General features: G+C 39.5%; 2 protein-coding genes and 2 non-coding genes across 6 annotated transcripts; 3 read left to right on the forward strand and 1 right to left on the reverse strand.

Annotated features, from left to right (window-relative positions):
* Positions 1-361: 361 nt before the first annotated feature.
* Positions 362-21907, forward strand: ikbkb (inhibitor of nuclear factor kappa B kinase subunit beta). Of its 3 annotated transcripts, none has more exons than XM_077600007.1 (23): positions 362-493; positions 862-979; positions 1387-1524; positions 5107-5201; positions 8163-8283; positions 8809-8878; positions 9729-9817; positions 10634-10723; positions 10803-10927; positions 12053-12160; positions 14613-14742; positions 15064-15258; positions 15340-15454; positions 15693-15816; positions 15887-16038; positions 17941-18002; positions 18090-18190; positions 18290-18339; positions 18411-18510; positions 19710-19857; positions 19955-20049; positions 20530-20623; positions 20695-21907. In XM_077600007.1, exons 3-23 carry the CDS (start codon positions 1420-1422, stop codon positions 20752-20754), a joined length of 2229 nt encoding a protein of 742 aa, XP_077456133.1. In that variant the 5' UTR covers positions 362-493; positions 862-979; positions 1387-1419; the 3' UTR covers positions 20755-21907. The 3 variants fall into 3 exon arrangements, with proteins under 3 accessions (XP_077456133.1, XP_077456135.1, XP_077456134.1); XM_077600009.1 differs by having other exon boundaries at positions 20530-20591; XM_077600008.1 differs by lacking the exon at positions 862-979 and having other exon boundaries at positions 366-493.
* Positions 13785-13856, forward strand: trnag-ucc (transfer RNA glycine (anticodon UCC)). Its single transcript has one exon. It is a non-coding gene; the product is annotated as a tRNA-Gly (tRNA).
* Positions 19232-19313, forward strand: trnas-aga (transfer RNA serine (anticodon AGA)). The gene has a single exon. It is a non-coding gene; the product is annotated as a tRNA-Ser (tRNA).
* On the reverse strand, positions 21857-27772 carry vdac3 (voltage-dependent anion channel 3). Its single transcript, XM_077600011.1, has 10 exons — positions 27636-27772; positions 25783-25884; positions 25214-25285; positions 25084-25133; positions 24124-24276; positions 23110-23162; positions 22820-23047; positions 22451-22601; positions 22322-22379; positions 21857-22245 (listed from the first exon to the last, which is right to left on the reverse strand). The coding sequence occupies exons 2-10, from the start codon at positions 25877-25879 to the stop codon at positions 22154-22156; spliced, it is 954 nt and encodes a 317-aa protein (XP_077456137.1). The 5' UTR covers positions 25880-25884; positions 27636-27772; the 3' UTR covers positions 21857-22153.
* Between the last annotated feature and the right edge of the window lie 54 nt (positions 27773-27826).

The following is a 27826-nucleotide window of genomic DNA, read 5'->3' on the forward strand; positions in this document are numbered from 1 at the left end:
AATTTGTTTATTTAATGTGAAATATCGCACTGTAGTTCAACAGCCTATTCAACTTTTAGTTGGACTTTATTTGACTTCTTGTGTCAGATATTTAAGTGACTAATTGTGCTTGAAAATGTGAAGCTTACAGACTGTGATAGGCTGAGGTTAAATGTCATTGGCTGCATGATATCTTTATGTAGTAAAAAGTCTTATAGATTACGAATTTTGTTTTTGACAAGAGTTGTTTATATTTCAAGAAAGTCTGACTTCTGGCGCACATTTAAAAAAAATACAGTGTTAGCCTGCTTCACTGCTTTGGCAAATTTGTAGAAGCACGTTTGTAAAATGCAGGTCACGTGACTGCCCATATGTAGGCGGGGCCAGCAGGTTTTCAGGAAATCCATCAATCAGGAAGTGAAACTTTTTGCGCAGATTTTTCAGTCATCTAACTAATTAAAACGGGACATTTACTAATTAATTGTTAAAGACTCCGGTCACTTTTGGACAAAAGGTAGGAGTCCTCTTTCTTTAACTGTGATTTTGTGCACGAATACGGTCGTTGAAGAAGTGATATTTTTATGCTGTAATACAGTAACAACTCACGTACGTCCCTTTTCTGCTCTGTATATTCTCTTTATTATACATTAAAGTGATGGAAAGTGCATTCACGGTGCATTAGGCGTATTTCCACACTCTACTAAGTTTCACAAATGTGTTAAAAATCAGCAAACATACTGTTCTTCCCTTTTTATTATCACTTGAATGTTCAAAGTTATAAAACGTTTGTCGTTTTGCTTTTTTCAATTGTCACTGTACAAACTGCGAATTCAGCCATAATTCATTTATTCATCCATGTTCTGAAACGCTTATTCTCACAAGGGTCGCGGGGGGTGCTGGAGCCTATCCCATGCAAACTCCACACAGTGAGGACCCATCTGGGAATCGAATCCCCGATCCCAGACCTGTGAGGCAGACGAGCTAACTACTCGATCCCCAGGTGGCCTATGTTTATCATAATATTGTTAAATTATTTGCACGCATTCACTAGTTTTGCATTCTGATCATTAAAAATAATTACTTTGGATCTTTTCGATGAACGAGATTATATATATTATAATTCGTTTTTTAAAATGACAATGTTATTTTACAGCACAGTGATTGTTTGCATGTTGTAAGCACCAGAATTTGGAAACAATCCAATTTCCATTATACGTGTTTTTTGGTAACTTTTCAAACTGGTGTGAAGTGAATTTTACATAACATTACCATCAACATCATTACACATCAACCTTTAGTGGCACAGGACAGCAGCTTAATTTGTATAATATATGTGTAATGTATAATGTATATTGACAATTAAAATTATTCAATTAAATTCTATTTAATTTAATAATTTCTCCGCAGGTGTGGCTTTTCAAGGGAGCTGTAGGGGACGCCATGAACCGCGTCCCACTTCATCAGCCACAGTGTTGTGGGCCTTGGGAGCTGAAGGAGTGTCTGGGGACTGGAGGTTTTGGGAATGTCACCAGATGGCAAAATAAGGTTTGTATTTTTCAGGAATCTCCTCCAACTGCTGTCACAGGATTTGCCACATCGCAGCAATTTAAATTAGAGGCAACTGTTCTCCTTCGGAAGTAGCACCTGCCTTCATTACTTATCCAACTGCTCATTGGCATAATTTTCTCATCAGGCAATCACATGGTAGCGACTTAATGCGTTTAAACATGTGGACATGGTCAAGACAATCTGCCATTGTTCAAACTGAGCATCACAAGGAGGAATTAAAGTCCCACTGTCACCTAAGTGGTTACTATAGTGAATTTGATAGGTTGGACTTCACTGAGCCAAAACCTTTGTCATTTTCTTCCCCAAAAGTGCTGTTTTAATCTCGTTATGTTGTTGGCCAGGAAAACTGAGTCATTTGTCGGAAGTGATGTCAGCAATGGCGGGATTTTTTGCACCACGCTAACTCTTCAGTTCAATTTCATCGCTGTGACAATCAGCGCTTATTTTTTTACGTTTTTTTGTGGGTAATGGGACAAAGGTTAATACGTGTTGTGTAGGAAATAGCTACAAAAGAACCACTGCCGGTTAGCGAGTCGGCCTCACAGCTCCGGGGTCCTGGATTCAAATCCAGGTCACGCCCACCACTGTGGAGTTAGCATGTTCTCCCCGGGCCTGCGTAGGTTTCCTCCGGGTACTCCGGTTTCCTCCCACATTCCAAAAACATGCATGGTAGGCTGATTGTCCAACCAAGCAGTGAGCTGACTGGATTGAGCACATAGAAGGAAGTATTCTGTTGTTTTGATTAAAAAACATTACTTAAGACTACTTTTACAAAGTGACAAATGACGGGCAGCCAATGAAAAGTAATTGACAATGATTTGGGAGCCAAAACAACAAACAATGGCATCGGAAAATAAACAACACGCTGTTGGATTGACACTTGGGTGAAACATGTCGAGACCATAATCGGAAATTATGGACTAAAATGTAGAATTGATGTTATGCTCAGCAAAGTTTAGTCTGGAAAATGTACGTTTCCATGTGTGTAATTTATTATTACAATGTACATGTGAACTGAATGATAGGGAAGTGAATGTACTCACTTTCATCATTATGAAATGCTTTAAGAAACTTCAAAGTGAATTTGGGTACACTGCTTTCAAGGAATCGATTACCCTTTTCCCCCACATCTCTATGTAATAATAACTTTTTATATTCTATATAAAAAAAATTCTATCAAAATTGATTAATTAACTGCTGACTTCTTGGTCCCTTTGCTGCTTTTCGATTGCGAGTTAGCCAGTCAAGAGCACGTGTGCACAACCTTCAATCTGTAGTGTGCTTGTAAGAAAATAATTTGACATCGACTGGAAGATGGGAATGTAATGTGATGAAAATCAATAAGGTGACACCACTCCTACTCACAGGATGAGAGCATTATAGGAAGTAAAGTATGGTGGTATGAGCACACATTCTCGGCAGAGCTTCCCCTTCCTCTCTTTATGCCCGTGATTTGCTTGTGTTAGTCATTTTCAGGTGTGTATATGTTGAGTACATTTGGCGATAAGAGCATTTCTTACTTCAAACAGTTTATACGGTTAGTAGTGTAAATAATTATAAACTCAAGATAACAACAAAATAGCAAGGAAATGTGTTGCTCAATGCTGATTCTTTTTCTGGAAATGAGAAGTGAAAATGAAATGAAAAAATGACTACATTCAGTCACTGAAAATTTCACAATATAATCAGATCCATTGAATATTGATGAGTCCTTTGACAGCATCAGTCAAAATTCAGGAAAACGGCAGACACACAGCATTTAAATTCGTATTTATGACTATCTATAGTCAAATCATGGTAACATTCAAGTCAAACACTGATTTTCAGATATACTACAACAAGCAACATTTTACAATCACAGTATTTTCACCATGTTCAGAACTCAGAACAGTTTGTCTTCCAAATTCTCACTACACAAAAGGTTGTCATGAAACATTCAACAAAAAAGTTCACCCTTATTTTTTTACAGATGCAAAATAAGGGCAGGAAAAATGACTGTGGTGTTAAAGGACTTGCTCAAATATCAGCGAGTAATTAGTGCTGCACTTGTCTAAATGCTTTTCAAATTATGTACTGACATTTCACTCGTTTTAAACACCAGATGTATCATTCTAAGCCCATGATTAAATCTGTCATCATTTTAATTTTATAGAATAACCATAAATAATAATAATACCACTTGGTCTTTTGCAGCAGTGCCACTTGAGGATGTAATAAAAAGGCTGGCCCAAGCGTAACATTAAAAAGCGGGCACCGCTGATGATTACATTTCCTTCTTCCCGATGACAATGCTGTTCATTATTATTAGGACGAAGGTCATGTTACGGGAAGCGATTTGACCATGATGACCTCATGAGAAACGGGGAACGATAGACGTGGACTTGTATTGCTCATCACTTTTTTTTGGCAGATTGTCAATTTCAGAGATATTGGCACATTCATTTGGTGCTTTGATATATTAACAGTAGAGTACATTACAGTACAGTAATACCTTGACATACGAGTGCCCCGACATACGAGCAATTTGAGATACGAGTAAAATTTTGAGCAAATATTTATCTTGAGATACGAGACAAATTTTGATATACGAGCATATAGCCGACGCGAGAGGCTGCTCATAAGAACATCATGTGCACTGTCTTTCTGGTCGCAACTCCCCCGTGTAATGTCTCTACGAGCACTGGGCGGAGCATTGCATTTTTTAAGTGTTTTTTTTCCCTGTTAGTCAGTGCGAATGGCGAAGCGATCGCTAATACGAGAGGAGTTTATACTACTTCTTGTTGGCAAGTGGTCGTGCGTTTTCCTATTGTGAGGACATTTGTGTGCATCATTTTGGGAATATTTTGAAGGGAAGACAAAAGCAAACAACCCTCGATAGTTTGCATCTGAAAGTCAGGGTGGAGGCGGGCAAATAGAGCCAACCCAGGAGAAGAAAGGAATAGAAAATTAAAACAAAATTAGAATGAATTTTATTTCAAGGTTAAATTAAACTTATTTTTGAGTGTGTCTGCGTCGTAATCCAAGTTCATTTAAATTTGTTTATGTTATGTTACGAGCGTGTTGCCGTGCAAAAAGTACCCCCCGCCTTTCTCTGTTGCTTTGTCTTTCCCCACCCGCAAAATCCGTCTAATTTTAGTACTATTAAACACATTTTAGTACTATTAAACCACTAGTTATTTGTTCCTTTGTTAATCGATGGCGAATTAGAACAAATAAAAATGTTTTTCCAAACCAAGATCCTGTTTTTGGTGTTTTTTCAGAGGGTTGGAACAAATTAATTTGTTTTTAGTTCCTTTCTATGGGAAACGTTCGTTTGAGTTACGAGAAAATCAACATACGAGCTCAGTCCCGGAACGCATTAAGCTCGTATCTCGAGGTACCACTGTACCGCATTAGTTCATTTTCTGTACCGCTTATCCTCACAAGGGTGGCTTCTTCTTTTTGGGTCCAAAATGGCTCTTTCAGCATTTTAGGTTGTGGACCCATGGGTTAGCCTTTAATAGTTTTTCTTTATTTTCCCTTTAATGATTCTTTGTGTGTGTTGTTGTGTGTTTGCAGGATACCGAGGAGCAAATTGCTATTAAACAGTGCCGTCAGGAGCTGAGTGAAAGGAACAAAGAGAGATGGTGTCTAGAGATCCAGATCATGAAGAGGTATGTTCCATTACGTAGTAAAATTACAGTAAATGGATACCTGCAGGGCTCACAGGCAAAAAAAAAAAAATGGTTGATTTAAATACAGTGGTGTCCTCTGTGTTCAATCACTTATGATGGGACCTTAGTTCTAACTTTTCATCTTGTGTGTGTAAATATATTGTGAAATTGTCTTTCTTAAAGAGGAGAAAGAATAGCTTTTTATTAAAAATGTAGCATTTTGTGTTTGTTTCCAAAAGCCCACGTTTTGCCATACAAATGTGTGAGGGTGTTAGGGATTCTCCCATTTTTATATTTCTCGTCTGATGCATCTTTTGATTTGCCTTGAGCTGTGTTTAAAAAAAGAACTTTTCAATCAAACCTTTCTGTGACTCACTGCAGCACATTCCACTACATATGTTTGATTGACATTTGAGCGTTCCACCCCCTTCTGTTTTTTTCAACACAAACACTCCATATGACATAGTAGGAAACACAAGGAACATTTAATAAGAAGAGGTTCTTGTAGAGGTTGGCAGTTTATTTTTGGACTTTCGGTAGTTATTTCTGACATACGCCACCTCCGCATTGTCCTACTTAAGCGTGTCATCGAATCCTCCCTCGCCTGTTTTGTGGGCGTGTTTTTCTGGACATAAAAACATTTAATTTTGTGCTGTTTTCAGAAAACCACAGACCACTCGTGCACCCACACAGTGACAAAAATTTCCGGGGCCAACGGTTATACAATCAGACCGCAAATGTCTACATGCACGCATTCTGTAAAAACATGACCTTTCTGACATACCCTATCTTTAGGAAACATTCTAGAGCCTGTTAATTTATATTGTCTTCCTATATTTTAATGTGAGGTCAAATAGCACAATAGCACTGAAAGCATCCTGTCTTTATCTTTAAAACCCACTCAAGTTTCTTCCAAGTTTTCAGCCATTTGACAATTTGACATCCGTCATATCACTGCAACGTCTCCTGCTAATGCCAATGTAATGCAGTGATTACAGTAATCCCTCCAATATCGCGGTTAATGTAGACCAAACACGGCCGCGATAATTGAAAAATCGCGAAGTAGGGTCACCCTTACTATAACTACCTTTTTTTCCCAGTGCTGAGTTCTAGTTGCAAGAGTGGCTTCCGCTTACAAGTGGATTTTCACATTTTTATGTACTTATAAAAAATAAAAATAAAACATTTCTTCAGTGCTGAGTCCTAGTAGCAAGCAGAAGACAGAGGAGAGCAGATTTCTATGATTTAATTTTTTTTAAATAATTAAGAGCAGAAAAAAATTGCCAAAAAGTGCATTCGCGATAAGTGAAGTCGCAATAATCGAGGGAAGACTGTACATCTTCCACAGCAATATGGCTGGAACATATCCACTTTTGTTATTTGGATATTTCTTCTGTGCTTCTTAGAGGGTTGCCTCATAGCTGCCTGCTTTTATGAAGCAAAACAAAAGTTGCATGTTAAAAAAAAACAAAAACAATTTTCCTTGGTCCAATGTGACCATTCCACATGTACTTCAAATGACAAATCATGCAGGCTTACTTTCCAGAGTTTCTCTTCCTGTTTCCTGCTTACAGTGTACATCACAATGTCATCTCTGAATATCATGGTTCAATTGAATCATTTCCATCCTCTCTGTCGCATTGCGTGTCAAGGGCTTCAAAAAGCCCCCATCCATTCTGCAATATAAGTTAATTTATCCACATCACAGGTAGAAACAACCTCCTGGTCCACTGGGCAGTATAAACATCCTGTCACCAGTATAGTCAGTCCTTCATAATAAAAGCATGATCATTTTTGTTGCAACGCGGACTAGCCGCGACATGGTGTAGAGCACATGTGTCAAAGTGGCGGCCCAGGGGCCAAATCTAGCCCACCGCATCATTTTGTGTGGCCCGGGAAAGTAAATCATGAGTGCCGAATTTCTGTTTTAGGATCAAATTAAAATGAAGAGTATAGATGTATATTACATTTCCTGATTTTCCCCCTTTTAAATCAATAATTGTAATTTTTAATCAGTTTTTTCTGTGTTTTTAGTTCAAAAATCATTTTGTAAAATCTAAAAATATATATTAAAAAAGCTAAAATAAACCATGTATTAGAGCTATAAAAAACTGAATATTCAGGGCTTTTAATACAGTTCTTTTAATCCATTTATTAAAAAAAATCTAAATATTATATCGAAAATGCTCCGGCCCACATGAAATCGAGTTGATGTTAACGCGGACCGCGAACCAACCCGAGTCTGACACCCTTAGTGTAGAGGTTCCCTCGCCTGACTTAGTTGCGAGCAGGCTCGATTCCCACTGGTGGTGGTATGATTGGTCATTTTCCCATCTGTGTGCCCTATGGCTGACTGGCGGCCAGTCTAGGGGGAGTCTACCTTTCGCTTGAAGTCAGCTGGGTTAGGCTCCAGCAACCCCTGTAAACCTTTTGAGGATGCGCGGTATGGAAGATGAATGAATTAATGAATTGTGGACTAGTGAAGTCGACTAGTCCGGTAGTGGACTAAGTCCGAGTACCCCCATCTAACTAATGATAGCTGTTTTTAGTGTATTTGGTGTGAGTCAGTTTTGCAGAGACACCACATTCATCACTCATCTTTTTGGATCCAGCATTGTTTGAGGCTGGGAACTGCCCCACCCCAAGTCTGGTGTTGCTCGAGGTCTTTTCCTAGAAAAAGGGCGTTTTCCTCAGCATTGTTGCCAAGTGATTGCTCACTGGGGATTTTTTTACTTGTCTTTAATATCATAAAAAAACCCTCGGGTAATGCATGCCTAGGATAAAATGTTTCTTGTGATAACTTGTTGGGATAAATAGAGGCCGATCGCTTGACCAGGACTTCTCTGTTGCGCATTGCCAAGGACTGTTTTTATATACTACATAACTGTTTCTAGTCTCAGACCTTCAGAAGATAATTTTGAATGTTTCAGGAATTAAGTCTTTATGCTAAAATACATACAGGTTGGAGCACGTTAACGTAGTAGCGGCACGGGAGGTTCCTGAGGGGATGCAGAAGCTTGTGGCCACCAATGACCTGCCGCTCCTAGCCATGGAATACTGCCAGGGGGGGGATCTCCGGAAGGTAAAAGAAAATATTCTTATGGTAAAAAGCAATACAAACTTATCATTTCAATATGCACCACTTTCTGCCACGAGTTGTTTGACATCAGCGAATTTTCGGCAAGCGGGTTTTTTTTCCGAAAGTGAGTATTCACCCTAAGGCCATGCGGCTTATTAATACCAGACAAAACAAAAATACCCTCATAAACCACTAAGCCAATCAAATGCAAGCTGTAGGGAGATGGCGGTTCATTCTTATCCTCTTGGTCAGGTTTGCAGCTGTGAAGTGATTAGCAGCTATCCTAATTTTTTTTTTTAAAAAGTCATATAAATACTTTGCTAATTTACCGGTTGGTTCCCCTCCAAAATCAACTATGAGACCATTATTAGTTTTGTCTGGTCGAAACTAAGCCTGCACATGAACACACTGTACCTAAATGGATGGAACATTCTCTAATAGTAATGAAAACAAAAACATGCCCTAAATCACAAAGACAGATTTATATGACATGGTTATTCCTCTTAACTGTGCCTCTTCCTTCCACAGTATCTGAACCTCTTGGAGAACTGCTGCGGAATGCGCGAGGGCTCCGTTCTGATTCTGTTGTGTGACATTTGTGAGTTTCACCAGCAGCCTCAATGTGACTTTGGTCTAACTATTGTTTGGTGAATTATGCACCCGAGTGAGCTGGCGGGATGATTAGCTTCCTGTCCTTTGAAAGCCAGGGCCGTTTTGGCCCTCGTCATGAGGTCACCAGTGACCCCTTAACCGCAGTGCTTACTCACCTTGGCAATAGCTCACTCGCAGGCAGAAGCGTATGTCAGCCATCGGGTAATGGCGCTTAGTTTCGCAACAGGGAAACAACATGTGGCTCGGCTCCGTCGATGCACAACACTTGACGCAAGGCACGTGCGTCAACTCGCTCATATGGTCCCACACTAATGCAGGGTGGGCGTTCATGGAAATCCTTTAATCTTGGCCCAAATCTGACCAGAACGTAAGCATTCGTACGTGCGACAATTGGTCATGCGTTGATGCATGTTCCTTGGCGCTCGTGTTTGTGGTAGTCGTAGACTTGATATTTTTGACGTCAAGTGCTTGCTTGTTTTGATTAACCCTTCGTCGTAGGGCAAGACGCAACTCGTATATTATAGTACATTCGCTGCCAATAATAGCAATGATTTTGAATTTATGTCAATTAGAAAGTCTTCCAATGATCCTGCAAGATGGTAATGTTATTAATTGCCAAAATAAAGCTTGGTTTTTCCAACACACTTGGATGGAAAAAAGAGTTTGGCAAAATGTTAACGCCAATTATCTGTAGCCCATCAGTCCTTAGTCTAAGCAAAATATTATTCCAATTCCTTGAAACCTTGTTCTCCAGAGAGTTTGAAATTGAAAGCTGCGTTTGGCGGTGACTTTTGTTTAATTGGTCCCATTTTGTTTTCCTTATTTCTTCCTTTTAGCCTCTGCTTTAACCTACCTCCATAAGAAGCGAATCATCCACCGAGATTTGAAACCCGAAAACATTGTACTGCAGCAGGGGGAGAAGCGGGTGAGTTCAAATGCCGTTCTCACCTCATAACAAAAACTTAACAACTTCAGATTTTAACTAGGGCAGACAATCTTTAAACAACCGTGAACTTCAGTATAACTTTATGACGGAAAACAAAATCCTGCAATTTATCCTTGCTGATGTTTGAAGTGACTTGGGCAAGTTTCACTGTTTATCTTTGTTCCTGAGCCTCTTCGGAAAAGGTTACGCAATGGTTCATTGCATATGGTCCTTCCTCCTTCTAGTGGGTGTTATTTAACAGTTCAAACATGATATGAAAGTCCAAAGATTACCGACATGATTATAAAATTTGAATATAAATGGAATGTCGAATTTTCATGACACAGATTTTGATCTAGTTCCCAGGACAAACTGTGACACGAATGCAAAGCTAGAACAGGTCGCTAATTCAAATTCTTTATTTACAAGTACAGAAAGACATTTTACTAAGATCGGGCAAACAAGAAAAGTCAGATTTAACTCAACAATGATCAGACATGTGAAAAATACACGAGACAGGCCAGGATATTGAAGGGAAATGAAGACAATTGGACGCAGGTGAAGCACGCTAAAAAGGGAGCGGAAAGAGAACAGACATGACAGGAAGAGACAACCAAAACATAACAGCTACTAATTCATTCTCTGCCAATGACGACAAAAACATCCAATCTATTTTGATTTTTGGTTTGCAGCAATCATTTATCTTTCAGTTCAAATTTCGTATCACCGAAAACATTCTCGTTTGACGTCTATCGATGACAATGTCGAATAAACGTGCACAACCAAAGATGACGCGAATATTTTCTTCTGCTACAGTTAATCCACAAGATTATCGACCTGGGCTACGCTAAGGAGCTTGACCAGAGCAGCCTTTGCACCTCTTTTGTTGGAACGCTGCAGTATTTGGTCAGTCGGACTCTTTGTACGTGTGTCACCACCGACGGGACCTGCCGAAAGCCTTCGTGACCTTGATTCTTTCCCTCAGGCTCCGGAACTGATTGAGAAGAAGAAGTACACGGTTGCTGTAGATTACTGGAGCTTTGGGACGCTGGTATTTGAGTGCATCACAGGATTTCGACCCTTTTTGCCAACCTGGCAACCTGTTCTCTGGTACTTTCACCTTTCTATTTGACTAGTTAGCTGCTCCATTTTTATTTTTTAACCCGGATGAGGTGTCGCATGATAAGACATATTTTCCAGAGTTTTCTCAACCTTTTCCCTAGTTTTGGGACTTAATTTGAAGATACAAGGAACACAAACAAACCCAAGTCAGCTACACGAAGAATTGCAGGATATGTGGATTGTGCCAACATCAATGATTGCTGTTATGCTGAATGAAAGATGTTAGGCCTAAGGGCATATTTGGTTTAGAAAAAAGAACAATATCCTCTTACAATTGTTCCAAGTTCCTGCATAACTTCACCTGGTGTTTTACTCCACCTTAAATGATTAACTCTTTCAATTCCAGCCCATTTCAGTTCTCCTATACCAGAGGTAGGGAACCTATGGCCATATGTGGCTATTTTGATAGGAGAATATGGCTCTCCGCTAACCTGTAAGGTAAAATTTGGGGACCGCTGTTGAAAAAGCTCACTCCCAAATGCACCAATAGGAGCGTTATGTGAGCATTGTCACCTAAACTACCTCTAGTGTAGCTTTAAACATTTTTTCCCCCATTAGATTCTCCTCCATGCATACTCCCATTGATTATCATTGATTAGCAACAGCAAGATCTTAGAGAACATTTGTCCTTAAAAAGTGGTGAAACTACTACAAATAGCACACATTTTAGTGCTTTTACTTTTAAATTTTGATTGTGGCTCTCAAGGAATACCATTTCAAAAGATGAATTGTTGTCTCTCTGTCATAAAAGGTTCCCTATACAGTCATGAAGTTCTGACTGATCTTTCCAAACCTACAGATATTTATGTTCTGGACACTACAAGCAAACACCAAGATAATTTAGTAAACCTTTACAATTATAAAATTCTGACTGACCGATTGGCTCAAGATAAATTTGAGTAGCTTTTGCAACTGCATCACACTTTATTCTACCGAACCCATGCATGCTTTTTATACCACAATGAGCATACTTTTGAGGTGACTTAACTTGTCTGATAGAGACACGTAATTTGACATGTAACAACAACGATATAACATGAAGTGACACGTAACATTCACCCTAATCTATCTGTTTTTCTGAAACGTCTAAGAATATATTTTCTTCTTTTAAAGGCACAATAAACTGCAGTTGAAGCAAGATAGTGACATTGTCGTCTACGAAGACCTCTCCGGTGTGGTTCGCTTCTCCAAACATCTTCCACAGCCTAACAACCTCAATAGGTGATCCACATCAATGTAGAAACTCTATAGACCTGCCACCCACATACTGTATGTAGACGTCACTTTTTGGGTCATCTAGGCCAGTGTTTCCCAACCACCCGTGTGCCGTGAGCAATGGTCAGGTGTGCCGCGGAAGTCATACAATGTAATATTCAGAGAGAAAAATTAATATGAATATAATGAGATTAAAATTGAACCATTACATGGTTAATATCAAAATTGGATGAACATTATATTATAGAGTATACTACTATTACAAGATTCAAATTGTGAAATAGTCATTTTGTTGCTTATTTTTTCTCTAACATGAACCGGAAGTTGTTTGGTTTTTAGGGCATCAACTTTTGGCAACAAAAGTCAGTGTAAAAAATTAAACTTTGGAAGCATTTTGGAGGTTTATGTGATTCTTGCTGATAAAACTTTGATGAGAATGACTATTGTTAAGATAGGTGACATAGTTTTAAATTCAAAGATTTTCAGATGTTAGTGTGCCTTGCGATTTTTTCTATGCAAAAAGTGCCGCAGCTCAAAAAAGGTTGGGAAACACTGATCTAGGCCACAATATTGACATTTGGTATACAAGTATGACCTACATGACCCAAAAGGTGATGTCTTCATATTGTCATCTTTTTAAAGTAATTGCACAAATCATTTAAAAGATATATCCATTCAACTTCCGAGCTACTCATCCTCACAAGGTTTGTGGGGGTGCTGCAGTCTATTCCAGTTAACTGTGAGCCTGAATTGGTTGCCAGCACACAATCTTAACCTATTGATAATTTGGAGTGTTCAAGCAGGCTACAATGCATGTTTTAGGTATTTGGGAGGAAACCGGGGGGTGCTGGAGCCTATATCCATGCCAATTACAGTGGTACCTCAAGATACGAGCTTAATTCGTCGTGGGACTGAGCTCGTATGTTATGTTGATTTACCCGTAACTCAAATGAACGTTTCCCATAGGAATGAACTAAAAACAAATTAAATTGTTCCAACCATCTGAAAAAAACACCAAAAACAGGATATTGGATTGGAAAAAATATATATTTGTTCTAATTTGCCATCTATTAACAAGGTCACAAATAACTAATGGTTTAATAGTACTGAAATGTGTTTAATAGTACTAAAATTAAATGGATTTCGCCGAGGGGAGAGAGAGGGGGGCAGCTCGAATGTCGATTTACTCGTAACTCAAATGAACGCTTCACATAGAAATGAACTTAAAACAATTGAATTCATTCCAACCCCTTTTAGCACGGCAACGCACTCGTAACATAACATAAACAAATTTAAATCAACTTGGATTGCGATGCAGACACACTCAAAAATAAGTTTAGTCTAACCTTGCACTAAACTTAATTCTAATTTTGTTTTAAATTTTGATACCTTTCTTCTCCCGGGTTGGCTCTATTTCCACCCTGACTTTCAGATGCAACCTATCGAGGGTTGTTTACTTTTGTCTTCCCTTCAAAATATTCCCAAAATGATTGCCAACGAGAAGTAGTATATACGCCATTCGCACTGACTAGCGGGGAAAAAAAACACTGAAAAAATGCAATGTGCCACCCAGTGCTTGTAGAGACATTACATGAGGGAGTTGCGACCAGAGAGACTATCGAGTATATAAGCATTGGTGGTATAGTGGTGAGCATAGCTGCCTTCCAAGCAGTTGACCTGGGTTCGATTCCCAGCCAATGCATGATATTCATTTAACATTATAGGCACAATAATAGACTTTCACCAATTTTGTTATACGCAGCTATGTATGATGACAATAAATGCTTTTGATTGATTTGATTCACACAAGGGACTTGCGACCAGAAAGTGCTCATAATGTTCTTATGAGCAGTGTCTCGCGTCCACTGTATGCTCGTATATCAAAAATTGTCTCGTATCTGAAGATAAATATTTGCCCAAAACTTTACTCGTATCTCAAATTGCTCGTATGTCGGGGCACTCGTATGTCGAGGTATTACTGTACAGGCAACAGGCAGGGGACACCGAAAACAAATGAATGAATGATTCATTATCTTATATATTTCTTATAAATGAATACAATTATAATGTTGCCAACAGAAATTAATAAAGTTGCAGTGAATAAAAACACAATTATTTTGGCCCCAATTGACCTAAAAACACTTGAGAGTTATTTTTTTTTTACATTTCTTTAATTTCTATGTATTTAATTCTCCATGCCGTTTACAACAATGGACATCCACTTTATTTAAAGTGGGAAGACTGGTTGTAAATGCTGATTTTTCATTGCCATTGGTGGCAATAGACATCCAATCTATTCACACTGGGAGAGGCTTGCAGCAAATGATCGCTGCCTACGCTTCCAGTTCATCATGGGTCGTTTAAAATGGTCATTGGCAGCCATGAGTTAAATGAATGCCTTAGTTAGATCTCTGAGAGGCATGTTGGTCTCATGTGTCATGTGGCGTGTATGTCAAAGTCTTTTAGCGGAGAAGATGGAGAAGTGGCTGCGGCTGATGCTCAAGTGGTCTCCGCAAGAAAGGGGCAAAGATCCGGACTCCACACCCAGCAACTGCTTCTCTCAGCTGGATCTTATCTTGCAGCTAAAGGTAAGATTCAGTCACATCTAGGTGTTATTTGTTTGTTATTCATTCTTTTGGGTACAAATTCATTGTCTATTTGTGGTTTTAGATTAGATTAGATTTGATAACTTTATTCATCCCGTATTATGGAAATTTCACTGTCACAGTAGCAAGAGGGTGAGAATACAGACACAGGAAAAGACATTTTAGACATAATTAAATAGGTAATTGTTGTAGTTGTTCTGAGGTATTAGCCAAAAATGGTCCTATAAAAGTTTACTGGCCAGCCAAGTAAGCATGACATCTAGAGTGCATAAAAGTAAATGTTCAATTGTTTATTCTCCTCAGATGGTTCATGTTTTGAACATGACCACCGCCAAGATCTTGAGGTACACGATCGATGACGACGAGAGCGTGGCCAATCTACAGAAGAGAATCGAAGAAGACACGAATATCCCCGTGGCTAAGCAGGAATTGCTACTGGAAGCCGGTTTAGCCTTGGAGCCTCACACCTCGGCCACGCAGTGCGCCATTAATTACGCCGTAATGAGAACACAACGTGCATTTTTTAAATAGAGTCTTCAATGACAGCATGTGATGATGCATCGTGTGTCACATTTGTAGGAGATAGATGGGCGGCGGACAGACCTCCCTCTCGTCTTCCTGTTTGATCGCTCATCTTGTCATTACGAGCCCCCATTGACTCCTCGCCCCCTTCCTGAAAACATATGTTTTGTCCGTGAGTGAATTTTCTCAGAAGCAAATCAGATGATATCTTAGTATGTATTCATTTTTTTACACAATCAATGCCAATACAAACACTGCACTTATCTACTACCATTACAAGATACAATTTAGTACTACATATTTAAAAAATGAAGTACGCCAAAAAAATATAAATTGATATGACAGCTCACACCAGTTTTTTTATAACCATTTGAAGTGATAATAAAGGAATGTCTTTTTTTGTTGAGCAGAAAAGGACCCAAAGCAAGATTTGCCGTACAGTCCTTTGAGGAGAACTTATGGTCAGGCATGGCACACAATCCATTCCCTGAAGGAGGACTGGCAGAGACTGCAGCAGGGGCAGAAAGCGGCCATGTAAAAAATACACATGCATACGCGAGCCTGTAAACTATTTTATCAGTCCTGCTCTTTTCTGTTCTTTCAGCATGAGCTTGCTGAGGCATAACTCATCCTTGTCGAAGCAGAAGAACGAGATGGTGTCGATGCACCAGAGACTTATGGCCAAACTGGACTTCTTCACCACCAGCCTTCACATTGACATGGACAAATACCAGGAGCAGACCACCACCGGGATCGGTAATCGATAATATAACAAAGAACATATGCAGTGGTACCTTGAGATACAAGCTTAATTCGTTCCGTGACTGAGCTCGTATGTCGATTTCCTCGTAACTCAAATGAACACTTCCCATAGAAATGAACTAAAAACAAATTAATTTTTACACGACAACGCGCTCGTAACATAACATAAACAAATTTAAATTAACTTGGATTACGAGGCAGACACACTCAAAAATAAGTTGAATCTAACCTCACACTAAACTTAATTCTAATTTTGTTTTAAATTTTGATACCTTTCTTCTCCCGGGATGGCTCTATTTGCCCCGCCTCCACCCTAACTTTCAGATGCAACCTATCGAGGGTTGTTTGCTTTTGTATTCCCTTCAAAATATTCCGAAAATGATGCACACGAATGTCCTTACAATAAGATAACGCATGGCCACTTGCCAACGAGAAGTAGTATATACTCCTCTCGTATTAGCGATCGATCCGCCATTCGCACTGTCTAACAGGGAGAAAAAAAAATGAAAAAAATGCAACGCTCCGCCCAGTGCTCGTCGAGACATTACACGAGGGAGTTGCGACGAGAAAGACTGTGTTCTTTTGAGCAACCTCTCGCGTCCGCTGTATGCTCGCTCGTATATCAAAATTTCTCTCAAATCTCAAGATAAATATTTGCCCGAAATTTTACTCGTATCTCAAATTGCTCGTATGTTGAGGTACCACTGTAGTAATGTTTGTGAAAATAAATCTGAAATATTATCATTTCTATTCCTAGTTTAGTTTTACCCACTCTGTACTTCTTTGTTGTGTACAAACGTTTTTAATCATAATTATAAAGCAAATAAGTAAGTCATTACGCATTTGTGACCAAGATTCAAACCTATACATGAATCCGTATTAAATACTCTAACGAAGAGGGATGCATGTAGTGTTGTTTTAAATGCTGACCCTAAACACACCGCTCCAGTCAGTCGAGTTAGCGGAAGCGCCAAGGCTGTTGTTTTGCTTTGGTTTTTGTTGGCGTCAGCGCTGACTTACAGTGGTCGCGTTCCATGCTTCAAATGTAACTGCGGCAGCACTGAATTACAGTTAACAAAGTCCATTCCAGGCACCAGCTGCTGATGTTTGTGTGTGCAATCTTTAGTTTAACAAGTTGCTAAGCAGCCTTCTTGCGACTATAAGTATAAATATTTCAAATTTCGGGCTTGCTAACATTAGTTGACAACATTAACTAGGAATAGGTTCAGAAATAGGAGCAGCATGGAGCCGCATTGTATATTAAGAGTCTTAATATACAATGTGGCTCCATGCTGCTCCTATTTCTGATGGAATTATTTAATAAGTATTGATGGACAAAATATAATATATGATTCAGATATTTCTTAGGCTATCTATTTGTATGTACGTATATGTGTGTGTGTATATATATATATATATATACACACATATATATACATATATATACACATATACATATATATATATATATATATATATGTATATGTATATATATATTTCAGCAACACGTTTATTTATTTATGCATTTATTTATTTATTTAACTTATTCATTACCTATCTATTTATGTCTGAAATGTATTTTCCTGTATCTGCATTCTCACCCTCTTGCTACTGTGACAATAAAATTTCCTGAATACGGGATGAATAAAGTTATCCAATCCAATGAAAATGGCTTTAAATATGTCAACTACAGGAGGTACAGGAGGAAAAAGTGTATTTGGAAATACGGTATGCGCCTTACTGTCCAGTGATAATGTAGTATCAACACTTTCATACTTTTATAGAATGAAACACTGAATTACAGTTAACATAGTCCATTCCTATGGTTGTCTGCAACTGTGTATTGTTATTCTACAACAGCCCCATTGTTCTAATTCTCAATTTTTCATTCTTTAGCTTCCGAAAAACTGCTGGGAGTTTGGAGGGAAATGGAGCGGACTGCCGGCAGCTGCGGTCAGGTAGAAACGTCTCTGTTCGTTTCGTGTGTGTCTGCGTCTATTCTCAATTCCTCTCAAAAGGACCAATCATTTGGGGTGTGCCCACAGCCCAAAGTGAGTGAACTTGAGGAGGAGATGATGCACTTGCAGCAAGACATCTTAGATGTTCAGCGTCAGCCCTGGAGGAGCGGCGAGGCTTTGGACACACTGTGAGTCACAACTGGGCTTCACTCTTTACGTTTCATGTTAAAAGAGAACAATGATAAAGAAATGCATTGTAAACGTGACCTTGTAAACGTGACCTTTAGTGAAGGGAAAGCCATGGAGATGCTGCGCAAACTCAGAGAGAAACCCAAAGGTTTGGATTCTTCATGCGTTTGTCTGATTCGTAATAGTGTTTTTTTGTTAACCTCTTCATTTTTTTTCCAGAGCAGCGTGGTCCTGGAGATGGTCAGGACATCTTGCGTCTGGTGTTTCAGGGGGTGCAGTTCTATGAGAGGAAGCTTCGAGACTTCTACACACACCTCAGGTATTGATGTGGATCCACTGTAAGTCAATTCAAGTTGATTTATGTAGCCCTAAATCATCAGACCAGATCCCAAAGATCTTCACAAACTTGCAATTGAAATAGATTAGATTAGATAACTTTATTCATCCCGTATTCGGGAAATTTCATTGTCACAGTAGCAAGAGGGTGTGAATACAGACACAGGAAAAGACATTTTATACATAAATGAATAGGTAATAAATGAGTTAATAAATAAATAAATGAATAAATTAATTAATTACAGAACATTGTATACATACAATGAAAAGATTAAATAACAAGATCACTAGTAAATCCTTTTGAGGTCTCCCTGCGCAGATTCAAGTCCTGCCAACAAAGACTGCATTTTCATTCGTATGGCTTTAACACAGCTGCTCCTACCAGATTGTCAACATTTTGCAACATCTAGATCTTGGCCAGCTAATCAAGTCCTAACATATCTCTAATATAAACTAACCATTATCCTAACAAATTTTGGGGGCTGACCTGAGAGTAGGGCAAAAGAGCCAATTGGAAGAGGGGTCAAATTCTTCCTTCACATGCTCTGGGAGTTTTAGGCTTTTCAATTAAGCATCTAAAACAATACAATACTACATCAAAATGCTAAATTCTAAGTTTTACTAAAATTATCTTAAAACTCAGTTTTCACCCAGGTGAGAATCTGAAGCGAAGGTCAGTGTTATATCTGGAATTTTGAATGTGTGTTGTCGTGGCCGAGTGGTTAAGGCGATGGACTAGAAATCCATTGGGGTCTCCCCGCGCAGGTTCGAATCCTGCCGACAACGTTTTTTTCCATGTCATCCCGAACTTAAGTCTCGCTTGCCGAAATAGATGAACACATATTTACAGGGAGTTGGCAATGTTAAGAAACTATACAAATATAAAGAATTATCTTAATTTTCCCATTGTTTTGAAACCTGCATATAACGTAGTGTTCACAGTCCAAGATTTTGTGATAATTTTTAGTGAAACTTACCGTTTTTTTTTTAATTTTGATGATCATCTTGTTATAGTATATAAAAGTAGATAAATTCAAAGAGCTAAAGCCTTCAGCATATGACTCGATTACCCCTCTTCCATTTGGCTTTTTTGCCCTTCCCCCGAGGCAAGACCCCATTTATACAGGGCCATGTCAAAACTTAATACACTGAAGAATGATTCACATGCATTTGTCCTTTCAGTAAAACTGGCGTTTGTCGTCAGCGCGTCATGGAGCTTCTGCCAAGGGTGGAAGGTGTGGTTCGAGAGATGGCCGAAAGCGAACAAGTTCTGATGGGGCTACAAGAGAAGCGCCAAAGGGAGCTGTGGAACCTCCTTAAAGTGGCCTGTGTGAGGAAACCCTCGCACCTCTGCCTCATATCGTCGAAAACTCAAAGGTGACTGATTGTGAACTGACTCTATTGGGGATTTGGATTATTTCCTGTAGAGTAAAGTTCAAAGTCCAGTGAGCGGGAGTCCTGACGGATGTCGCACACCTTCTTCGGTCCCTCCGCTGATGACCCCCCGACATAGTTTACAGCAGTGAGTAAAAGTAGATTCAGTCATATAAATAGTGTTGGTGTATTATGGTGTTGGACCCGAGGCCTAGGCTTGTGAAATTGGATTGTTAAATCGTATTCTATCGCTTAAAAAAGACATGGAGCCATTTGCATTGCCTGGTTAAATACAAAAAATAGGATTTGTCATTTACTGGTTACATTATTTTTAGTATTGTTTGCTGTCTAAAAACATAGTATTTGGATCAGCATCGGCAAAACATATCTTGAAAAAAAAATCAAATCGGAAGTCAAAAAATCAACGTCCAGACATCTCTAGAAAACAAAGCACCCGTCATATCTAGTAACCTGTAACTGGCAAGCTTCAAATGGGTGCTACTACTCTAAATTGAATCTTTAATCTACCTTGAATCTACCCCATTTTCTGTCGTTTTTTTCTCTTCAGTTAAATGTGTAACCAACAAGTTTGGATAGGTTTCTGAAGTTTTTTTTCTGGTTCTGCTAGGGACGAGTCCCTGGTGGAAGAGAGCAGAAATTTTGAGAGTCGACTGCAGAATTTGCTGCAAGGTACCATGCAGGAATCTGAGAGCAGTATGGAGGTGGGCTTGCCTTTTTCGGGATATTCAAAGCAAACTAACGCAAAAATGTCCCTTAATTGTTTGTGTAACAGATGCTGAGAGAGTGGAGGTGGCTGCAAGGGAGCAACAGTTTCTTCAGGGACTTTTCCTAGATTAGCGTCCGTCCAGTTTCTACCACTGTGTGGAACTCAATGCAAAACACTTTTTTTTTTACACAGAACAAAAATGCTCCAACTATTCTCACGTTACCTTTGCTGTCTTACTTTTGACCCACATACATTTTATTCTTACTCTTTGGAGCAAATCCTGCACCTTTTTTTACAGCCTGAAATGTTTTTTTTATCCATCATTTTATTTAATATGAACCAATCATCTTTAAACATTTTTTTAATTAGGTGAAACATCCATCACACTCCTCAGCTTCCATGGGAAGGTATATTCAGGGGTACTGAAGAGGAGGTTCCATCGAGAAGTCGAATCTCAGATTCAGCAGTGTGGTTTTCGTCCTGCTCTTAACCCTCAGCAGTGTTCTCTGGAGGGTCATGAGAGTTTGCCCAACTGGTCTACATGTGTCCTGTTGGGGTGTGCTCCGGGACTATGGGTTACCGGAACCCTTGATATGGAGGTCCGGCCCTCGTACGACCATTGTAAGAGTTTGGTCCCTGTAGTCCGCGATAAGTTGGATCCGTTTCCAGTACTCCGCCAAGGTTGAGCGTCGTCACCGACTCTGTTCATAACTTTTATGAAAAGAATATCGAGGTGTTGAGGGGTTTCGATTTGGTAACCTCAGTATTACATCTCTGTTTATTGCGGAGGGTATATTTCTGTTGGCTGCAACTCTCACTCGAATTAAGTGCCATCAAAAACAGTCTGCCGGCTCCTGGAATAGCTGGATGAAGTGGCTGAGGAAAAGGAAGTCTAAAGTCTGGAGCTGGTGCCCCCACGGCAGACTTCGGATAAGCGGGGGAAACTGGATGGATGAATGCATAGGTGAAACGTATGTGTGATCGCTAGCCTCAGGGAAATCAAGTCCATTCGGAATTTTACATGTGTGAAAACCTGCACTGCCTGCCTCTGTGTTTTTCTACATCTTTTGGTACTTTAGGAGAAGGTAGATGTAAAAATACTGTCAGTGTCTTGGATTGTTCCACGGTCTTGTTACAACTGCAATCTTGTCATAATTAAGGCAGCAATTTCACTTTTTTCTATCTTCATTGTCAATATGTACGATGGTACAAAAAACCACATTTCTCATCATGTTGACGTTCTTTTTATTCATTGATTGAATAAAGTTTAAAGTTATTACTCTTGACTATGTTTTTAAAACAAACCACAACACACAGATCAGGTGAAACAGACTGTTTAAAGCAGGGATCACCAACTCACCAACCTAGTGGATCGGACATCAATCATTGTAGTTGGTGGCCAAAGAGTTAATGTCTTTGAATAGTGTTGCATTCAAACAAGCCCTTAGACTGTGTGTGTTTCATTTCGTATTGCTGGTTGGATCTCGGAATTGTCGTCCTATTTATGATTCTGGTGTTTCCTTGTTCAGGCGTCCAGCTCGAAGCCCAGACCCATCTTGTGTCCACCACCATTGATGTTCTTTCCATCAAGAAGCGCCGACACCGTCACCTTGATTCCTGAAGGGAGACAAGGTAAGAAAAAGTTTTTTTCTTCTTCGATTTTTCTAAGAAATTTGGGTTTCGGGACACAAACCTGGCCTTAGGGTTTGCGTGTATCCAATTCCTACAAGGCAAGCGTTGTTGACTTTAGCCTGTGTAGAGAAACATAAGTGACATTGTCATAATCATGTGCTTTAATTGTGAGACTGCTCAAGAGACTCACAGAAAGTGAGGTGTCTTTATCCAGCTGGTATTTGGCGCCTGCTCCAAAGAGTGTGTTGTTGCTTCCAGCCGTCCAGGCCAGGTGGACCGCGGTTTCCGTTTTGCTGTTCAACTTTTGGTAAACGGAGCCGGCAAACTCCGTGCCATCATTGCTGGGATAAACAGAGGACATGCGTTCATTTGATCAATTTCATAAAAATAGCCAGTTGTAGCATTGTAAAACGATGTCAATTTTTGTTCAAACATTTTTTACATTACGATTTTCCATTTGCCTACCTGAATAATTTGATCAACCATCTTTCTTTCACATGATACAAGGGGTAGTTTAGTGCTTTTAGGTGTGCGATTCCATTTTTTTTTTTAAACTTACACATTGGTATGTAGCTGGAAGTCAGGGGCTCTGTATCCCAGGGCAAAGTTGTTCATAGTAAGCTTGGACTTGGCAGTGTCGAAAGCCACCTGGTAGCCCGCCAGCCAACCCTCGTAGCCCAGCACAGCGGTGCCGTGAACGGTGGGACCGGCCTTGTCAAACATCAAATCGCAGCCCACGTTGACAAAGTCGCGCTTGTAGGCCGTCTTCAGTTTGGCGCTCTTTTTGCTACAGGATGAAGCAAAACGAGCTGTAACTACATGTGATGGAGCCGAGTAGCTCTTTCTTACCCTGTGTTGGGTACAAATGAGGTGTCCAGACCCAGCTTCAAGCCCTTTCCAATCTACAAGAAAATAAGTTCATAATCGATTGCGTGTCATTTTTCATTCATTCACTACAATCCATTTTGACTGGAGGTGTCTCCGATTTAAAAAGTTGTCTTTAATGGCATTAAAACGTGATTACAGTAATCCCTTGATTATCGCGTCTTCACTCATTGCGAATTCACTACAGTAATACCTCGACATACGAGCAATTTGAGATATGAGTAAAATTTTGAGCAAATATATATCTTGAGATAAGAGACACATTTTGATATACGAGTATACAGTGGACACGAGAGGCTGCTACAGTCTCTACAAGCACTGGGCGGAGCGCTGCATTTTTTCAGTGTTTTTTTTCCGTTAGTCAGTGCGAATGGCGGAGCTTGTTCGCTAATACGGGAGGAGTACTACTTCCCGGGCAAGTTGGCAAGTGGTCGTGCGTTATCCTATTGTGAGGACATTTGTATGCATCATTTTCAGAATATTTTGAAGGGAATACAAAAGCAAACAACCCTCGATAGGTTGCATCTGAAAGTCAGGGTGGAGGCGGGGCAAATAGAGCCAACCCGGGAGAAGGTATCAAAATTTAAAACAAAATTAGAATTAAGTTTAGTGTAAGGTTAGACTAAACTTATTTTTGAGTGTGTCTGCATCGAAATCCAAGTTCATTTAAATTTGTTTATGTTACGAGCGCATTGCCGTGCAAAAAGGTACCACTGTACTTTGCAATTTTTTCCACTATTAATTATTTAATTATTATTATTATTTATTTTTACACTTCAGAAAAATGTGAAAATCCACGCTGAAACTCATAAGCAGAAGCCACGCTTGCTACTAGGACTCAGTACTGCAGAAAAAAATTATAATAGGGGTGACCCTACTTTGCGATTTTTCGACTTTCGCATCCATGTCTGGTCTACATTAACCGCGATATTCGAGGGACTACTGTATTCATAATAAAAGACTGGCATTTGAATTCACCTGGTCTTCCATGGTGATTTCTGTGGCAAGAGTATTGTCTGTGTTCCATTTCTGGCTTACGGTGAGGCCCAGCTCACTCATTTTGTACTTGGACTCCAGGTGGCCCCCTGACTTGCCTGTGTCCGTGTTGCTGGAGCCTGAGGTGGCAAACTCCTACAAGATGAAGCAGAGGTCAGTCAGCAGTGAGAAGTAGAAGGTAAAGTAAGCGACATGAAAGATTAGCACATGTGAGCCATTCCACAGTAGCCAAATATTTGGGTTTAAAATGGAAAAATTACATTTTCACACACCCTAGTTGTGATTTTGACTAGTGTTATGAGAAAAACTTTTTATCTTTTCAATACAGTATCAATACAGTACAATTTCCACATTTACTCTGTTCACAAAAGCACACTCAAACACAACTTTACGACACCAGGTGACAGTTTATTCATAACCCATTTAAGGAAAATACCTCAACTTAACAACAACAAAAATACACTGGTTCCAGATGGTGTCAAATCCCATTTTTGACACTTTGCCTGGAGCTTCAGTTTTTTTGGTGGAAGAGCTCACACATGATAAACAAATATGGAGTAAGGCTAAGTACTCTAAGTATTCATTTGTGAATTAACTCTTATCTAAAATGCAACACTGTACACGAGCATTTATTTCGTGACACGTGAAGGCACTTTCTTACCATCTGACGGGGACATCCAAGAAATTTGTGTATAAGAAGAGAAGACAAGATTAGGGGCGTAAATAGAAAAAAAGAACCATGTATAGAAACGTTTAGAGAAGGTTTAATGATTTCATATCAACATCACATTTCCATCCACTTTTACTTGGAGGTTGTTGGGTCCGCCTGTCGCTACAATTTTGTCAAGACGATCATGAAAGCTTTTTAATGTTGCAATAATTTCACACAGGATGAAAATGTGTTTGAACGAAATATTAGCAACTAGTTGCCAAGCTACTTACAACGCCATTCTTGGACTTGGTTTTTACATCCAGCTTGAGAGTTCCATAACCTGAGAATAAAAAAAAATCATACATTTCAATATGAAGACAGCAAGCTATTCGCGCAAGTATTTAAGCGAGAGGTTTTTACCGTAGCCCTTGCTAAAAATGTCTTTAGCAGACTTCCCCAAGTCTGTATAGGCAGGAGGGACGGCCATTGTGCCTGAGAAAAAGTACTGCAGTAAGAACTCTAAACCGTGAATAACGAGAAAACACTGATTGGTCAAAAAAAATCGACATATTCTGGGATACCATGACAACCGATAGTGAGTGATTGCTTTTAGTGTCATTAACATCCATAGACGTCCAATCCACTTGAGGTCCTGCATCGAATGATCACTGTCAGCCCTCCCAGGTCAAGTGGATTGGACGTCTGTGGCCGTGTAGGAAAGAATTGTACATTTTGTACGTTTTTCGTAGAACTAGTAACCTCTCGACTGCATTCAAGGCATCACAATTTGTCAGTTTGATCCAATATTTGCACGCAAACAGGGAGTGTGTACAAAGACACCTGGCCATCTGGCGTGGACGCCAGTGTGGCTCTTCAAAGTGATGTAGACGTGCGTTAGCCTCCCTCGTTTGATGATCGCACAGCTTGAGGCTGTTGCTAACCCGGCTTGAACACCCCCAAAAAAGCTAGTGTGAACTTTTGGGACTCACCGTGTCCCTTGGGTGCATGCCGACATGTGACACAGTGGTCTTTGTTCCCTGACTTGTCCTGCTGCGTGGCACGGCCCATTCCTTTCCTTTCCACCATTGCTTCTTCGGGGGGAAGCGGTTTAAAGAGGGAGGACAACAGATAACTAATAGTCTCATTCTCTTTGAATAGCAACACACAGTATGCATAATTGTGTACATCTTCTCGTCTCAAGTGTTTCCTTGTCGCAGTCCCCGTACCGATTGAGTCACAAATGTTGCAGGGGCCTTTGTACTTGAAGTGCAACATGGGAACATGATAAGACTGCGAGATAACAATGGAAAATGAATGGCTCGTGAGTATGGGAAAATGTCGAGTTTTCTGTCCCGGGTCACCACGGCTAGTCAGGGTGCTGGAGCCTATCCCTACCCCTTTAGCGAGTCCCCAGCTAGCCAAAAACAGGAAGTAATTGTTGTTTTTGGAAGATGGCCAAACAAAAATCCACACCACCAGATGAGACCTTTAAAATCCAGAATCTTCAAAGTGTGATTGGACTACGTTTTGCTGCTGTCTATTGGACATCTATCAAAATAATTTAAAAGATCCTTCATTATAGTCTCTTATGCCGCCCAGCCTCCTCCTCATTGACGGCTGCTCTAAATTTAGTGCTTGTGAGAACCTGACACTTACATACGTACGAGCGCCTGAGAGCACATAAAAATAAAACTAACTCTAGCTTCAACGTAACTGAATTGGCGTTGTTAAAACATTGGTTGTGTGTTTACATTGTAGCGCCATTTTTAATGTGACCGTCATCCACTGGCTGTCCAAACGACTACCTTGACCAAGGGCGAAGGTCAGATAAGGACAGATATGGACATATAAGATGGCTGACAGTTGGACACAAATGCATTCTTAAAACTAGGTTAATGTACATTTGGTGGACACGTATAGATGATAAGAATATTTCAAATAAATAAAATGGTAGACCATGTGGATACAATACTGTTGATTAGAAAATATTTCTATATAATCAAATGCAAATATGATTAATAAAAATAATACATAACTTTGCAATACATCTTTAATTTGTGATATCAGGGAAAAGGATAAAACAGTAAATACCACAAATATGCACGACATAACGAATATATATATATATATATATATATATATATATATATATATACATAAATAATTGTATTTTCCATGTGTTTGAAGTCTGATAAAATAGCAATATATACTTTATACTAATCATAAAAAATTAAATGAGAAAGAACATGCGGTAATGTTTGTTTAAACAGAATGTATTTGATATGTATAGAATTAGCTCTTCAATGAAAAAAAATAATTTGTATGTGTAAATAAAATTGAAAATAATGAATTCGTTGTATATGTTTAACACTTTCAGTGCCATTGACAATGATAGACGTCCAATAATGTACCAGAGGTCTATCACCATGGCAGCCGATGGGGCAAAATATCATGCTATATAATATTGTGTTTATTTATATGTGTGTGTATACACACACACAGTAAGTGGAAAAGAGGATTGACTTTTTTATATATATATACAGCAGGTGGGGAGTGCCATGACATAACAGTCCGTCCACTGAGCACGCAGTCGCCATTGAAAGGGGGTAAACTGCCCTTTATTAACGATATCAAGGCTAAAAAATGAAATTAAAAAATATAGGTGTTGAATGTGTATTCGCTATGACTATGCCTCAAGTGCTATATTACACAGCAGATGGATAGACTCCCAGTCCATAATGTTCGAACCAGGCCTGTCTTGCCAACAGAAAACGAGTAAAAAAAAGCGAATATGGCAACGAACATAGCTTTGAAGTATTTGTCAGGATTGAGTTGTTCTTACCTTAAAGTGTCTTAAAATGTGATCTGACGGCACAATTTAACAAGGCAACTACGGTGCGACAAGGAGAAAGCGCAGGGTACCGCGCATGCGCACATCAAGTCTCGGTTGAGGGCGGTGCCGTTGTGTCATAAATGTATAAAGAAATAGTATTCGTCTAATTGAGTGCCAAATTTACTCCATGTACACGATGG

Source organism: Stigmatopora argus, chromosome 5 (genome assembly GCF_051989625.1).
Source record: "Stigmatopora argus isolate UIUO_Sarg chromosome 5, RoL_Sarg_1.0, whole genome shotgun sequence".
Classification (NCBI taxonomy): domain Eukaryota; kingdom Metazoa; phylum Chordata; class Actinopteri; order Syngnathiformes; family Syngnathidae; genus Stigmatopora; species Stigmatopora argus.